Source organism: Chroicocephalus ridibundus, chromosome 2 (assembly GCF_963924245.1).
Source record: "Chroicocephalus ridibundus chromosome 2, bChrRid1.1, whole genome shotgun sequence".
In the NCBI taxonomy this organism is placed as follows: domain Eukaryota; kingdom Metazoa; phylum Chordata; class Aves; order Charadriiformes; family Laridae; genus Chroicocephalus; species Chroicocephalus ridibundus.
In genome coordinates this window covers 112,834,126-112,849,363 of record NC_086285.1, presented here as the reverse complement: position 1 = coordinate 112,849,363, position 15,238 = coordinate 112,834,126, and the positions used below count along the sequence as shown (strand labels likewise).

The window sequence follows — 15,238 nt, the reverse complement described above, 5'->3', positions numbered from 1 at the left end:
AGTAGACAGGGGATCCACTTGAAAAATGCATTTTTTTTCAAGTTGGGGCACAATTACTACTGCACTGAGGAAAAAGAAAACATTTGTTTTTCAGAGGAAGTGAGACTTTTCAGTCTTTCTTTACACTATGCACCTATTTTGTTTTTGTTGTTTCCAAAGTAACTTGACTGTTAATGAAGTGTAATTTGCCCAGCTGACATACCCAGATTCCCTGTATAGTCAATGCAGTGAGCTAAATACTTCAAGGCAATTTAAAAATCCTAAAGAAGAGGGGAGTTAGCCAAGCAGTAGAGAAGGAACCTTAACACGTCTGCAGTGCAGACCAAGGTGATAACTGCCTTGAGCCATACAATGAGAAATGTTAGATTTGGGGGTGAACGTGAGCAGACGTGCGATACAAGATTTCACACAGCAGGTGATCACCTCCACATCACCTCCAGAGCCACATGGCAGGAGCAGGGGAGGAGAACTTTTGCTCCTCAGAAGAGACACAGGTTTTAGACATTCCTCAGTCCACAGAGATTTAAATCTACAGTTCACACATTCCAGGGAACAGCCAAATTATAAATTACTCTGAGAGAGACATTTTCTACACACTCTTCTAAACCTGCATGCAGCAGTCTTGGGAGTAGGGAACCGAATCAGAAGCCAACATTGTCTCAGCTGAGGGCTTTAATCACTCAATTACAGGCAAGTTCTCTGTCACCTGCTTGCATTTTGGCCTAAGTTGAGAATATTTCAGTACATACTTATATAATTAATTCTTCCTCAAACTTATGTTGGCCACAGTTATTGCTGTGGAAAGGTACTCCAACACTTTGCTTAGAAAAGAGACCAAGAAGAAAACCGTCTACGATTCCAAAGCTTAGCTATAACCATCTAAAATTGAAATACAAACAACTTTGTAGAGCACCAGTATTCAATCCGTATTGTCTGATTATAAGGATTATACCTTTCTGTCACTCCAGGCAAGATAAAAAACATCCAGAAATGTATTCCGAAAACAAGGATGACTTGGAAGATAACCTTTCCCATGACAGTCTTTTTGAGGTACAGTGCTCGATCTACCACCATGGTACCAAACTGAATGAGCACCATCACCAAAAATGCCTCTGGGACTTGGTCCTCTGATAACGAAGAGGTGATATCTGCTGCTGCAGAATGTTTCTGAAAAGGAAAACATAACAGAGCGGTCGAGGAAGGAGGACACTCACATGATACTTAGCACCTACAGCATGTAAATCCTACCAAGGATTTACAGATAGATGCCTCTATGACCTACCCCAAAAGCCCAAAATCCAAACACGATGATGATGAAGTCCACTGTATCTGCGAGGAACATCAGCACATACACATCAGTCACCGCACTGTAGTCTGGATGAATAAGATTGTAGAAAAACTGTCTGATGGGCACATACACCTGGAGGGTCCTAAAACAACACAGACCACAATGTGATTTAACAATGCTGTAACTTGCACTGAATAAAAGAAAGGCTGAGTGTGATATGATTAGTGTTTCTAAAGATATCTAAGATCTACCCTGACAGCCCTCACAGGGCTTCACAGACACCGTCTCTCATTCTGATTGCTTGTAAATCACTGAAGAAATATACATAGCCAACCAAGTTCACACAGGGTATTTGGCTTTTTTATCAGGCAGAAGCTATTTGAACAACTGCTGATTTGCCTGATGTTCAGCTGGTGAGACTTAGAGTGAAAGCACCTGTATAGAATGAACTGTATACATACCTATTCATCCCCTTGAATTAAAAGTAATAGTAACCCGCTCTCTTTAAAATGCTGTTTTACTGCTTTGCAGTTTGGAACCTCCCCCCAAACCCACACAACTTCTCACATTGCTCACTTTTTAATTGTAAAGGCCTTGGCTTTGATCATTTGTTCTCGAAACTTTTCCATAAGAAGCTCTTTCCTAGATTTTTGCTTGATGCTTAGAACACTGCTTCCTTTCTGACTGCTGTTTCGTGTACTGGTACTTCCTGAAAAAAGAGGGAGGGAAAGAGAAGACAGAGAAGCTAATCCAAAATCAAAGTTTAAGTACAAAAACTAGAAAGTAATAAATCTTGAGACTTCCATCCCATATATAAGTAAGTCCCACATTTGAAACAAGCTTTGAAATTAATTCTTAGGCTTTTTTTCCAATATGATAAAATCTTGAGAGCATCCAGTAAAGCTTTAAGCCCTGGCAGATCAAAAATTAATTACTAAGTATAAAAAGAGAAAACTAGCGATAAAGGCAAGTATTTGATTGGTCTGACTCAGTCATCTCAGTTAGTAGTATATACATTCAGGCTAGAGTAAGCCCATCCTTTTCACAAGGTGGGATAGGTAAACTGTTTCAATATACCAAATCAAAACTTTTTCTCACTTCCAAGTATCATCAAATGTAGATATGAAAAATACGTATGCTTTACATTCTCTCTAGCTGGAGATTATGCCGAACTAGAAATTTTGGATCTGGGCCACAATGAGTATTCCTTTCCCAGCTTTTGGATAATGTCATTTTAAAAACATAGTGAATCACAAAGTATGGCTCTCCATTTGAACTTTAAGAAGGCTTGGAGTGTGTTCAAACATGAAGATACTTTGGTTCATATCCTATTTCCCCACTGAGGAGCAGCAGCATCCAGTAGCCTCTGGGATCTCCAAAGCAACTGGCACAAGATTTTAGCAGGATGATCCTATGGGAAACGTATCTTTGCTCTTCAAATCCATGCCATGACATTTACCTCTCTTAGATCTGTGTGAGGAGAAGCTGGACCTGTGCGAAAGCTGTGATACGCTGCTAGAGCTCTTCCTCCTGATGGCGGTTTGCTGCTCGGGGAAGTGGACATGGATGGACTCCACCGATGCCGCAAGATTGACAGATTTCAAAGAGGCAGAAGAGTCTCTCCTGCCTCCTGTCAGAGAGAGCTCGTCATCAGTATCATCTTTATTACTGGAGCTGTCCCCTTTCTCGTCTTCATCCCATAATCCATGGCACTAGTGGAAAAAGAAGAAGTGAGCATTTCAACCTTACATTTCTGTCATGGTATTTATCACAGACATTGCTAAACTCAGCCATGTATTCACAAGAGGGAAGACAAATTCCTTGTGTTGGGATATCACACCAGTGACTAAAGAAATTAAAACTAAAAATTAAACATCAAATAAGAAACTACATGAACTCAAATTACCTTTAAAATGGATCTGTGGAAGAATAAAGCAAGGAGCTGAACAAGATCATAGTGCACGTAACCCTCTTTCTTCTCAATGCCAATAATATTGGGCGGATGGTAAGGTTTATCTTTTGTGTAATCCACATATTTATTCCAAGGAAAGAAGCCAAACTGGAAGAAGTACTTGATGACAATGGCCACCTGTTCAGAAACACAATACGCTTGGGGTGTTTTCTAAGCATGGCAGACATACTAACCTCCTGGCATTAAGAGAGGAGAAATATGACTACTTTATCAGCTTTATGAGAAGATAAACAAGAACATTCGTTGCTACAGAGGAACAACAGTTCACGTTTCCTCAGTAAGAAAGTCAATCAAAATTTACCAACAGACACTGCTCAGTGGTACCTGAGATACCACAATCAGTGCATACTGTCTCTTGATTACCGATTATATAGTAGCTGTTTGGAAACGGTCTGTTCTTGTGATAACTGCTTTACGTGCCAGGAAGGATATTGCTCATTGCAGTGAAGAAAAACACAAACAAGACCTTTTCATACCACAGAAATTGCTGAGGACTTTAGCAAATATTTATATTAATATGAAGGGCCAAGGTCCCCTGATCCTAGAGAAAACAACCCAGAAAAAAGACCATGCAGAGCTTACAACTTAACTCTTCTGTGTTAGACATGGCTTGCAAAAACTGCAGCATACCTCAGTGTAGACAATGGCTGTCATCCAGAAACGTTTGCTTGGCCGAGGAACGGACAGCATGGCCCAAAGGAATATAAGGATGGGAAGCACCAGGGTTATCATGGAGGCAGAGATCATGTGGTTAAGGATGATCACAAAATAGCACACCATTTCTGACCGGGCCACCAACGTATTGTACAGGGCATAAATAAGAAGTAAGACTCGAGGCTGACCAACATAGAACTTCTCTGACTCCTCCAGCTCGTCATCATGAAACATCCTGTGAGGAGCAGAGTACCATAAATGAAATGAAAATTAATTTCACAACAGCTGCTTTTTAAATTGCTACTATTTTTCCTTTTGAAAAAGTACAAAATTCTGGAATGGGAAAAAAAAAAAGGATGGTATTTGGTATTATAATCAAATAGCATGATTCTAAGCTCAGAAAACAAGAATTTCAGGCAAAATAACTAAAAGCACTGTTCTGCTGTTTTTTAATTTACCCAGAGAGTTGGCCTGCCCCAAGAACTTCTACAACCCCCACTTTCCTACAGCTGCCCAACCTACGTATCTCATGCCAATCACACCATGCTGGTGTGGCCCTGTCTGGATTCATATCTAATTTATCAACGCAGATGGGAATTTGGAGAAACTCCAGAGGTCCATCACGAGATATATGTTATGCATAGTCCTGTGACATAAGATTAAGACATAATAAATGCCCTTGAGTGTTACATGTGTCCAATCTTCTCCCCTTTACCTAACTCAAATAACTATAAAAGGCAGCAAGAAATCAATATATGACTTTCGCATACATTCATAATTCTCTTTGCTTTTCATGAAGAGTGACCTGGCCTGAGGATCTCACTGAAAAGCACATATGACTATGGAAAACCAGAAGAAAAGACACTGCATCTTCACAGTCAGATACAAAGCCTCTCTATCTCTCCAGATGAGGTCAGGTTGAAAGGCATTTCTATGGTTTAAGATTTTGCCTTGCATTTGGGGACGCTCTCCCCTACCTGAGTCAGGCCAGAAAGCAGAGGAAAAAAAGCAGCAGCACCATCCCCACCTCAGTGCTAGTTGTGATACTGAGCCCAGCATCTGAGGGGCAAAGAGGGGAGCACCCTATACCTTATGAAAGTACTTAGCAAGATGGTCTCCCTCGCTCTCTACTGGCTTAAACACAAACTCTGCCAAAGGCCAGAGTTTCCCTTATAGTAATCCAAAATAATTAAAGGAGAAACATTTTCCCAGATAGCCCTGGAGGAAACTTATTTGAAATCATAGCTGCCTGGAGAAGAGAAGCCCTCTCCACAAGGAATATTTAGAAAAGCCCTTGACCCCATGACAATTGCAGCACAGAACTCCGATGCTAATTGGAACAATTAGCTATGGTATCTGGGGAGAAAGCAGAGATTCTTTCCAACATGAATTTGGATCATTTTAGAAATCTGTAATTAGAACAACTGCACAGGAAATGAGCTTCTTCCCTTAAATCAAACTTAGTGTAAAGTTTGGATCAGAAACTGTAGGCTAGTTCTGAGACAAAAAAACCCCAAAATAATGTCAAAACTTCACCAACTGGGACCAGCAATTTTTCCCTGTTGAAGGTCCTTACTTGTTCAGAAGCAGCTCACTCGCCGTTAGCTCGTGCGTCAACGGAGGGAGAATCGTATCATTAAGTTTGTCCGTTCGACTGTCGTCTGGGCTCACCATCATGAGGCTCTTACCAGCTGAGTCATCTGGGGAGCCAAAGGGAAGGTGTTCAAAGCTGACAGCTTTGCTATAGGAAGGTGGAGCTTCTGCATTGCTATCCACAGTGGAGTACAATGGCACATCGGTATCAGGAGTATATGCAGCTCCTTCTGAATCCAGGCTATAATCTTCCACCTCCTCTTCCTCCTGTCTTGATGCAGAATGAGCTCCTTCCTCTTCGTGCTCCCCTTCTACTTCCTCAATGGTTTCTGTCGTCCCCTGACGAGAATAGAGCATGGTGACCTGCGTAGGTTCACTGTTGGGGACAGGACGAAGAGACAGAGTTGAGGCTTACGAGGCTCATTACCAATAAAAGTTTGTTAATTGTACCTTTATGTAGGCATCTGAACAACCCCATTGCACTCCCAGGCCTTCGAAGTTCATATAATTTGGTAGAAAATGTATCATAATGACTGCCTCTTACCCAGACAGACCATCTGGGTCCATCTGCCCCCTGAATGACAACCCAGTGAACTCACAGTGATTCACTATCTTTTCACACCAGCAAAGGGCAAATTAATATCATCATCAAGAGAAACTACATTAACTTTCTGAAAGCAGTTAAAACACTTTCAGACCAGGATCAGGACTTGCTATTACATTTACTTAAAGCATGCTCCATGGTGAATGACAGGCAGCACCCGTCTGATTCCAAGTAAAATGCAAACATTGAGAAATACAATCCAGACTACAAAACTGTTCCAGTAATGGAGTATCTTGCTTACCTTTAGATTGCCCTACGTTCTTCAATACAGCCTCCATTTTTACCTTACCTGCCTGCTTTTCTTCTGTATGTACCTATTTTCTTTTTCAGATGTTCTTATTCACTCTGTTCAGTTCTCTGGTTGTTCACCTTGCTTATTCTCGCATTTGCGTGTCCGTAATCACTTTCTCTCTTAATGCTCTGTGCTCTGCAGTAGTCTCAGCTGATGTAAATTCACGCAGCTTGATGACTCCAGATGGGAATCTGGACACCATCATTTAAAAAAATATTTTCTTGGCTTTGCTTTCACCCTTTTCATCCCTCACAAGTATTTTATCACCTCTCCCCTAGATCATCACTCTTCCTCTTTTTAGCCTCTGTTCCTGTTCCTCTCCATAGGTTAGACAATAGGCATCCACCCAGTGTCTTTTGTTGGCAGCATGTTCTTGTATCTCAACAGAGACAAAAACAGATTTCACATAGCTCCTATGAAATGAATGGGGCCATGTTTCCACCTAAAGTATAACCTTTTAAAAAATCCTGGCACTGGCAAAGCCAGCTGACACTACCACCTCCTGCCAAAATTAAAAATTAAGTCCCGTCTCTTTTCCTTTTACACTGCTTCCAAACTTATTGTGGCTACGTGAGATCACTATTTCTAGCAGACTTTTGATCAGAACGTGTAACACAATTATTAGGATGTATGTTTTGATGATTCATGTTAGCACTCATCCTGGTTAAAAAGCATAAACCCATAAAATCCCATTATTTCAAAACCGATACCAAAAATTTGTAAAACACTTTAAACACTGAAAAAGAATGATCTAGTATGCCATAAAAATTCATATTTATAATACAAGTTGAAACACTGTTTCCCAATGTCATATAAACCCCTTTTTTTTACTTGCTAAAAAGTGAGCGAATGGCTCTGACCAGTTCTCTCTTGCACTGGATATTAATATTATTCACTATCTTTTCATAGTAATTTTCCCTTTCTTAATTCCAACACCTCATAGACTGTAAATCAATGGTAAAGTAATCAAAACATATTTAGCAATCTTTCCTATATGGGGAAAAGTAAAAATTGAAAGGGTAGGGCTAATGTTTGCCTATCTTAGTTTCTAAAATTAGACACCTAAGTCCGTATTTAGGGTAACCGATTAGCTGAGAAACTTCACTTCCAGCTTCCAATTTTAATAGGAACAACCATCAGCTCAGTAACTTTGCAAATCAGGCACTTTTTTAGCTGAATAAATACAGACTTCAGCCTGGTTTTAGACAGCCAGTGTAATATAATGGAAAAACTTTTAAAAATACATGAATTAAGGACGAAAAGCAAAACAAACAAACAAAAAAACCAGAATAAGAAGTGAAACAGCAAATGAGCCCTAGATTATGACCCTGACTTTGAATTTCAGACTTGTGCCACAACACAGAAGGGAGTAAAGCTTCCATTAACCATGCAAACCACTCTGTACACCACGTATCTACAAACGCAAATTTATGTACGCTACAGTAAGTATAATGGCATGGGTAAATGAGTGAACAAAGCATGCATGAGTTAAGCACCTTGACACTATACTGCCACTGTCAGCTGATGAGGAGGACATATCCATGCTCTGCATTTTACGAAGCCTAGGTCGAGCGCGCTCACTTGTTTTAGGAACAGTGTCTGGTCCATCTAAATCATCAAGGGTTGACTGCCTTGAGAACAGCATGGTTGCTTCAGTGTAGCAGCTAGCAGCGCAAACAGTTATAAAGACAGTGTTAAATACAAATGATATTACTATACACATGGTTCAGTAAACAAATATGCTTGCCATGCAGCAAAACACTGACACTGAGAAAAAAGGTTCAGAGAGAAGATAAGGATTTGTTTAGAGTCGCCATGTAAACACACTTCTACACACAGATGGCTCACGGTCATATTCCTACGGGGGCTATAGAAGGCTAACAACCATCTATTCCCTATTCAAAGAGATATGAAACCAACACAGGGGTCTACGTGCTTTCCAGGGGCACCAACTTACATATGTAAGGAGGTTTTATTTTCTTTGTTTCCCCCTGAAATCTCCATATCCCACAAAAATGTTTTGGGAAGTGACCTCCTTTGCACAAATCCTATTTTATTAATGATATACTGTGCTGAACCTTTTTACGCAGGTACAAGCCAATTTCCTAAAAGAGCCCTTAAAACTGAAAAAGCTCATATTCCACAAATAGAAAAATAGCTGTCAGACATTGGCTAATCCTCTTTCCGAACCAAAGTGCCAAATCGGATATGTTACTTAGCCAGTAGATGCATGCCAAATATAACCTGCTCTGCGTGGGATGGCTTTTATTTTGATATTTATTAATAAGCCCTAATGATTCCTTCCAGAAGATTTCATTTATTTCAATCACAGATTAAAAACTATTTCAAAATTGGTAACATGCACACCTTGAAAGAAAGAACAGATATAATAAACCCTTATCTCCTTTCACTTATCAAATACAACAGGACACCAGAGACATACACCATACATTGAGCGTTTATGTGTTACTGGAGAAAAGAAGAAGAACTGGATGAGTAAAGAGAAAGAAAGTACATAATTAAATACAAGCATACAACATAGCAACAGGAAAGAAGCAAATACATTAATGACATATGGTAGGTAAAAGCATTATTTCTCCTGTAAAAATGTTTGAAAAACACAGATGTCTATGAAATAAGTTGAGGGATCTGGTGTTTTAACACATGCAGTGACCTGCCTGAATCTCTCAGATAGAATGAGAGAAGAAAGGACCCCAAAACGCAGGATTTACACTCTACTTCTCTTCTTTTGAGTCCATCTGTGTTACACCTGAGCAGCGGCAGCAGGGGATTTGCTTCTCTGGCAAGCGTTATGTTTGTCCAGGGGCACGGAGAATTGGGAAAGAGGTCAGAAGGGAACTGCAATGGCGTTTTCCATATTACTTTCGTCTTGATAGCTTTAAGTGAGGAAAAAAATCTGCTGGCATGAAGTGACAGTTTGCAATTATTGCCTTAAGGAAAATGGGGAGGAAAACAGCAAGATATGTGGAGCAAAGCAGCAGTTAGTTATCCTAAGGCCTACGCTCACTGACGGTCTTTTTTGACAGAATAGGCTGAGGCTAAAAGCATACTTTGGTCTTTGAATACAAGAAAAGTATCACGAAGATCCCAAAGATATTGTGAAATACTTTCCTTAAAAACAGAATTAAATGGCAGGGGCACCTCTGTCCTGCCAGTTCATTTGGCCAAGACCCTTTACAAGCCACCTCATTATTTCTATCTGTGCGCAAAGGCACACGAGCACCCTCCAGACAAACCTGGAGGGCTGTCTGCATGGTGCAGGGTTTTGATGAAGCAGCAAATGCTGCTTCCTGTAGGAACAGGAGATCCACCCTAGAGGCCTGATTCAGCAGCATGGCAATCAGTCGGAGCTCCGTGTTACTGACTCCAGGGGGTCATGAGGGAGGAGGTTTCCCTTTTCCCGTACACTGGGGGAGTATAGCCAGGTTGTTGTATAGTGAGGTTTTGGTGCTAAAATACAGGGAGATGGCAGAAAGTAGATGATCTATTTTTGCAGATAACCTTTCTGTTTGTGTGCTACAATGATATCCACACATTATTTTACATCTCAAGGGCTGAGTTTATTCTTTTCATGACCAACACCTTTTACTAAGGTGCTGAAGTATTTTAAACGCGGACATAGTTCAAAGGGAACCTTCCAAGGGCCTTAAGCAGAGCAGCTGTTGAAATCAAAGGAGCACATGCCCCGCTTGTATATTTCAATGGAAGAAACATATGCCAGCTGCCCTCCAAAACATTTAAGTTCTGACCTGGGTCCCAGAAAAATCAAAGGAAAAAATTATCTATTAATCCAAATAGATAAAAACGTTTGCCCAGACAGAGTCCCTGCAATAATTTGGTTTAAAGCTGTTTTAAATGAAGGATGAATCATCGTAAGAGTCATTGACTGAGCAGCTGCTCTGTATCCTTGAATGTCAGGAGATGTGTATGAGATGACACCTGTAGCACAGCCTGTATATTCTTTATGTACTTTAGGAACATGCTTCTGAACATGGAGGAAATGAGAACACCAATAAAGTGGCGAGATTTACACTTGGCAAAGCTGATGTTGACTCAGTCATTGACTATCACATAAATTTAATCCAAGCACATCTTCCTGAGTGACTTTTCAAATTTGTGCCCTTGGAGACCTTGAAAAGCATTAGCTTCTTGATATCATTCAAGGACTAGGTTATTTTAAATTGAATGTTCATTAAAAGCCCCAAGTTCAAGCATTTTATATAAAGTTGATAGGGTATCCATTTCAAATGGGGATATATATAGCAGAGGTGTTTTTATCCTTGGTGAGCGGGAAATTTCTTACTTTATGACTTCCTTTTTGCTAAACAAATTCACCCTTCCCAGAGAGTTTATTAGTTTAAGGGGTGACTTACAAATTTTTCTGTTTATTTCTTTTCTGTCCATGGGCTAGTTACTGACTAGCATTACCTTTATGAACTACTACACGCCCCACACCTGCAAGCAAAGATCCCAAACATTTCCTATCATTCCTATACTCCTAAATCACCCCCAGATCTAGCCCCCAACTGGGACTCTTCTTTCATCCTTTCTCCTGCCTCCCAAGGCAAATGTTACTTCTCCAGTACTCCCTGCCTCAAGCCCTATTCTCCCATCTGGTAAGGGAAGCACAGTATAAAAATGGTGTCTGTAAACACCCTGACCACACTTGTCTGTTCGCCGTTATGGGAAGGTCAGGGTCTCCCACCTGTAGTTCCTATAAAAACGTACAGACAGGTAGATTTGGGAACGGAACGCATTATTTGTGATGGACCAAAAATAATACGAACTGAACTGGACACAAAACCTTGGATATCCTGAAATCTAGTGTAGGACCTCTGTCTAGCTGCTATTTCATAATCATAGGCAAAGTCCCATAAAGGCAGCGAACTGGTTTTAGTAGGTTCCCAACCATGGTACTGAAATCAACAAGCTGTTTAATCTACTAAGTAGTTCATCAGTCAAACGGAAACAAACAGCAGTGAATGCTCTACCATGCTAGCTCCCGATCCCTTCTGGTGGTGCTCCTCAAAGAGCTCGTTAAGGATCAACATCAGTCTCTTCTCCTCCTGGCCCATATGAACTTTGCACTTTGCCTTTAGTATACATGAGAGTATTTCTACATGAAGAGAAACCAAACAATTACATTACAAATACCTCATTACACCTCTAGCTACTGTAAAGAAAAATTACAGCCCTACTACAATGGAAAATCCCACAAAGGGTACTCTGAAAAACTTCTTTTAGAGCTTTATCTAGGGTAATAACATCCCTGGATAAGATTTACAAGGGTCAGCCCTGAACTCCGAAAGAAATTTACAGTTCCTGCAACTGATCAAGAGGGTTGTTCTCTCTGGAAATCCAGTGTTTAGAGCACTGAGCAGATACCTACAGTAATTCCTCTCCTGAGTACTGAGGAATATGTATTATTATAATGGAATAGCTTCTGTGCTTCTGCAGCCCTGTGTACTTCCAGATGCCCATCTTACTCAGGGACCTAATGTCCATTACAGAATTTTGTGTAGGGCAACCAAAGAAGGATAACCAGAATGCTCATTAGAACCCCTCTGCCCCTTCCCAAAAGTTTACCATTGTGATCCTAGATCCATGATCACAGGGACGCTTTAGATATAATTAGTCGCTTTTACATTTACTGGAAATCATTACTTTGAAATGTAAAATGCCCCCTTCTCTTGTTTGGGCAATTAAAAAAAATCACTCAATAAACTCACATGACGTTTTAAACATTTCACATTTCTAAAAAAGCTCATAAGCACTTTTGTAATCCCGGGAAGAGACATGCAAGGGTGGCCCAATAAGCAGATGGCATTATCATTCAATCAATAGACTCATTTTTGCTTCCTCTAATTACAGGTCATTATTATTATAACAGATGTGCACAATTTGTAAATACTCTCAGTGCAAGAATATTTGAGTGTTCATTACCAGAAAGAGAACTCGAGATTAGAGAAATCAGTCATAATACTGCCTTTGTTATTCCTTTGTTGATAGGTCCTGTGACATCTTCTGAGGAAATGGAGATGACAATAACACATGTGAAAGATTTAACTTTTTCTGTTGCAAAGCAGCTCCACAGAATAACTGAGTTTTCTGAGTTTAAAAGGAGATTTTAAATGTGTAACTATGCTCGAAGCAGAGTGACAAATGGGTTGTTATTCATCAAAAAAAGATGTAAGTGGAGCTCAACACTGGATACCACCTCATCGAAGAGGCAGAATTTACACATGAAAATTACAAAATTTGTCTTTATTTTTTATAACCTTTTTTATAATTAATTTTGGAATTGGCTTCCCTTTGCTTCTAGTTAAAGCTCTTGTTAACGTGGTTGTATAATAATTATAACTTCTTCTATCTATAGTAAACAGTGTCACCAAAAACTATTTAATGAAAGCAGGATTGATGTTACTATTCTTTCTTTAGCTGAGACTGAACTTTGTGGAGTTAAATTCTGCCCTGCCTCCAAGTGGCTCCAAGTGAGCTGGTAACAGAATTTGGCTTTACATTTTTCTCACGTCATCTGACTCCTGTAAAACTTTGAGACAAAACACAAAGGTGTTGCTTAGTTGGGTAGCTAGCCACCAAGAAAGATTTGCTCGGATTTGGTGTTTTTACTGGAGTGAACCTCTCAAAGGCCAGTGCTCACCCTGGGGAGCAATTTGTGAATATTTTGTTGAAGCATAGTACTCACAGGCACTCTCTTACACTTGCTTTTCAATAACACCAGAAAGAAAGACAAGCCTTCATTATTTTCAGTCTCCTAACGTCTACCCATATGTCATTAGTAAAAGCTAAGCATAATTTACTGTACACAGAAGCTACCGAGTTTGCTGGAAGCATCAAACAAAATATTATACTGCCACACTTCAAAGAAGAACAGGAGACAGCAGAATGCAACGGATTAAGAAACAGCTGGATTTCCAAAGCCCTCCCTCTTCCCCCTCGTGTTGGACAATCTTTGCAGTCTCTTAAAAGTCAAGAACATCAGGGACACGGTGGGAACAGGCTGCCTCTGTAAGAGAAGGAAGTGAATGTGTGTGCCTCTGTGTGCATGGAGCAGCAGGAGCATGCCGTAGCTTTGGCAAGGGACTTGAAGGCATCTGTCTTCAGAAAAGAATGAGGAAAGTGGTTTTCCTGAACTAGTATGGGTATGTGATCCACAAACTGTGTAGCTCTGCTGGACTGTAATCATGGCAGCCAGGAAATCAGGCTCTTCAGATGATATTTGCCCTGTGTGTATGAGAGGGGTATTTTGTTCTCTCAAATCCAGAATCTCTCTCAATGCAAAGCCTTTCTTGATTTGTGGGCAACACAAAACAATGCATTTTACAAAGACAAAATATTCACAATGAATGATTGTTCCCCAAACTCCACTCATGAATTCCTAAAACAGTATCCCATAAGCATCCTCAGCAGGCTCTTACTTTCCATTACTTTTTACAAGATCAGAACCCCTGTCAATGACTCCTAATTCTAGGGGAAACACAAAGCAGTGGGGTAGTCATGCAGTGGAAAAGGATTTAAGCCAACCACCGAGTCCACCACTATAAAGGAACAGTAACATAGAGCAATGCATTTTCACTATTAAAATGGCGTGGATAAATCAAAAAGAGGATTCAACATGGATTAGAAAGTTCATCAGTACTTAGACATTATCTAAAATTACATCTACCGCATGATCCCCCTATCTTTCACACAATAAACTTAAATCAGTACCTGGAGATACTGTCACGAGAAGCTGCTGAATCTAAACTATCCATTCTTTCAGATGCTTGCAAACCAGAAGCTTGACCGGTATTTTTATCAATTGAGTCCAGTCCTGACTCCTTAGAAAGCTTCATCATGTGGTTCTGGTAATACATATGGATGCTCTCCCGTGTTGGAACGTTTCCCTGTGGAAGACAGTAGAGGTAGAGGTACATGACAGGGTGGAGGTTTATTCTTCAAGGAACTGATTTCTTCTGTCATTTGGCAAGGAACAGATTAAGGACTGTGCAAACATCTTCCTAGTAAATAATAACATCCCACTACTAGTTCCTTTTCAGAGTACAAGTCAGACTCTGACTTAAATTACCATGGCAGAAACTGTTGAGTTTTGAGCAAAACTGGAGCAATGCAAGCCGTTTCAGGCTATATATAGTCAACAAAACTGTTGAGTGGACTGCAGATCGTTCAGTGTGAAAATGAGGTGTGGGCTAGGACCATGACTCAACCTGTATTCCAGCAACTTTTGAGATATCTCTTTTAGATAGCTTCAGTGACTCTCAAGAACAATCAAAAATCTTATTAGCGATCAGTAGCAGTTTTTTAGACAGAAAAAAAAAAAGAGACAGGTAATGTACAGACTAATCTAGATTTTCATTAGTGTCCCAACATAAGAATTTATTCATGAAATATGGAAAACCATGAAAAAGACACTGAAGACCTTTACTCTTTCTCTGTGACTTCAAGATCAAGCAAGTTCATGAAAGGATGGTTTTATTAACTGTCAGACCAGATCTGGGCGCAGAATCAAGTCTTTCTGGCTATGATATTGCAATCAGAATTCTGAAAGAGTGTCATAAGAATAAAACTGAGAATTTTATAGCCTGTTCTTAGGCAGAAACACATCCAACTCATTCCACTAGCAGTTGCATTGACTTCAGAAGATACACTGAGAGAGGAGATTGCTATTCTTGAACAGTAATTTTTCTGACTTATAATGAAGCCTTATGGAAGGACTTTTTCCAGGTAAAATAAAAAAAGTAGTCTAAAATATTGCCTCTGTTCCTTTTACTAATATTGCTAGTTACTAGTATT

At 40.0% G+C, this 15,238-nt stretch overlaps 1 protein-coding gene across 2 annotated transcripts in view; it reads right to left on the bottom strand.

The window, feature by feature from the left end:
• PIEZO2 (piezo type mechanosensitive ion channel component 2) overlaps window positions 1–15,238 on the bottom strand; it is a 320,283-nt gene that overhangs the window by 16,174 nt on the left and 288,871 nt on the right. For both annotated transcript variants that reach the window (XM_063326530.1, XM_063326531.1), the window contains 8 exons: window positions 14,156–14,331; window positions 5,491–5,883; window positions 3,891–4,149; window positions 3,195–3,377; window positions 2,748–3,000; window positions 1,865–1,997; window positions 1,283–1,430; window positions 953–1,167 (listed from right to left, as the gene is read on the bottom strand). In XM_063326530.1, coding sequence (XP_063182600.1) covers window positions 953–1,167; window positions 1,283–1,430; window positions 1,865–1,997; window positions 2,748–3,000; window positions 3,195–3,377; window positions 3,891–4,149; window positions 5,491–5,883; window positions 14,156–14,331 — 1,760 coding nt within the window. The remainder of the gene's footprint in view (window positions 1–952; window positions 1,168–1,282; window positions 1,431–1,864; window positions 1,998–2,747; window positions 3,001–3,194; window positions 3,378–3,890; window positions 4,150–5,490; window positions 5,884–14,155; window positions 14,332–15,238) is intronic.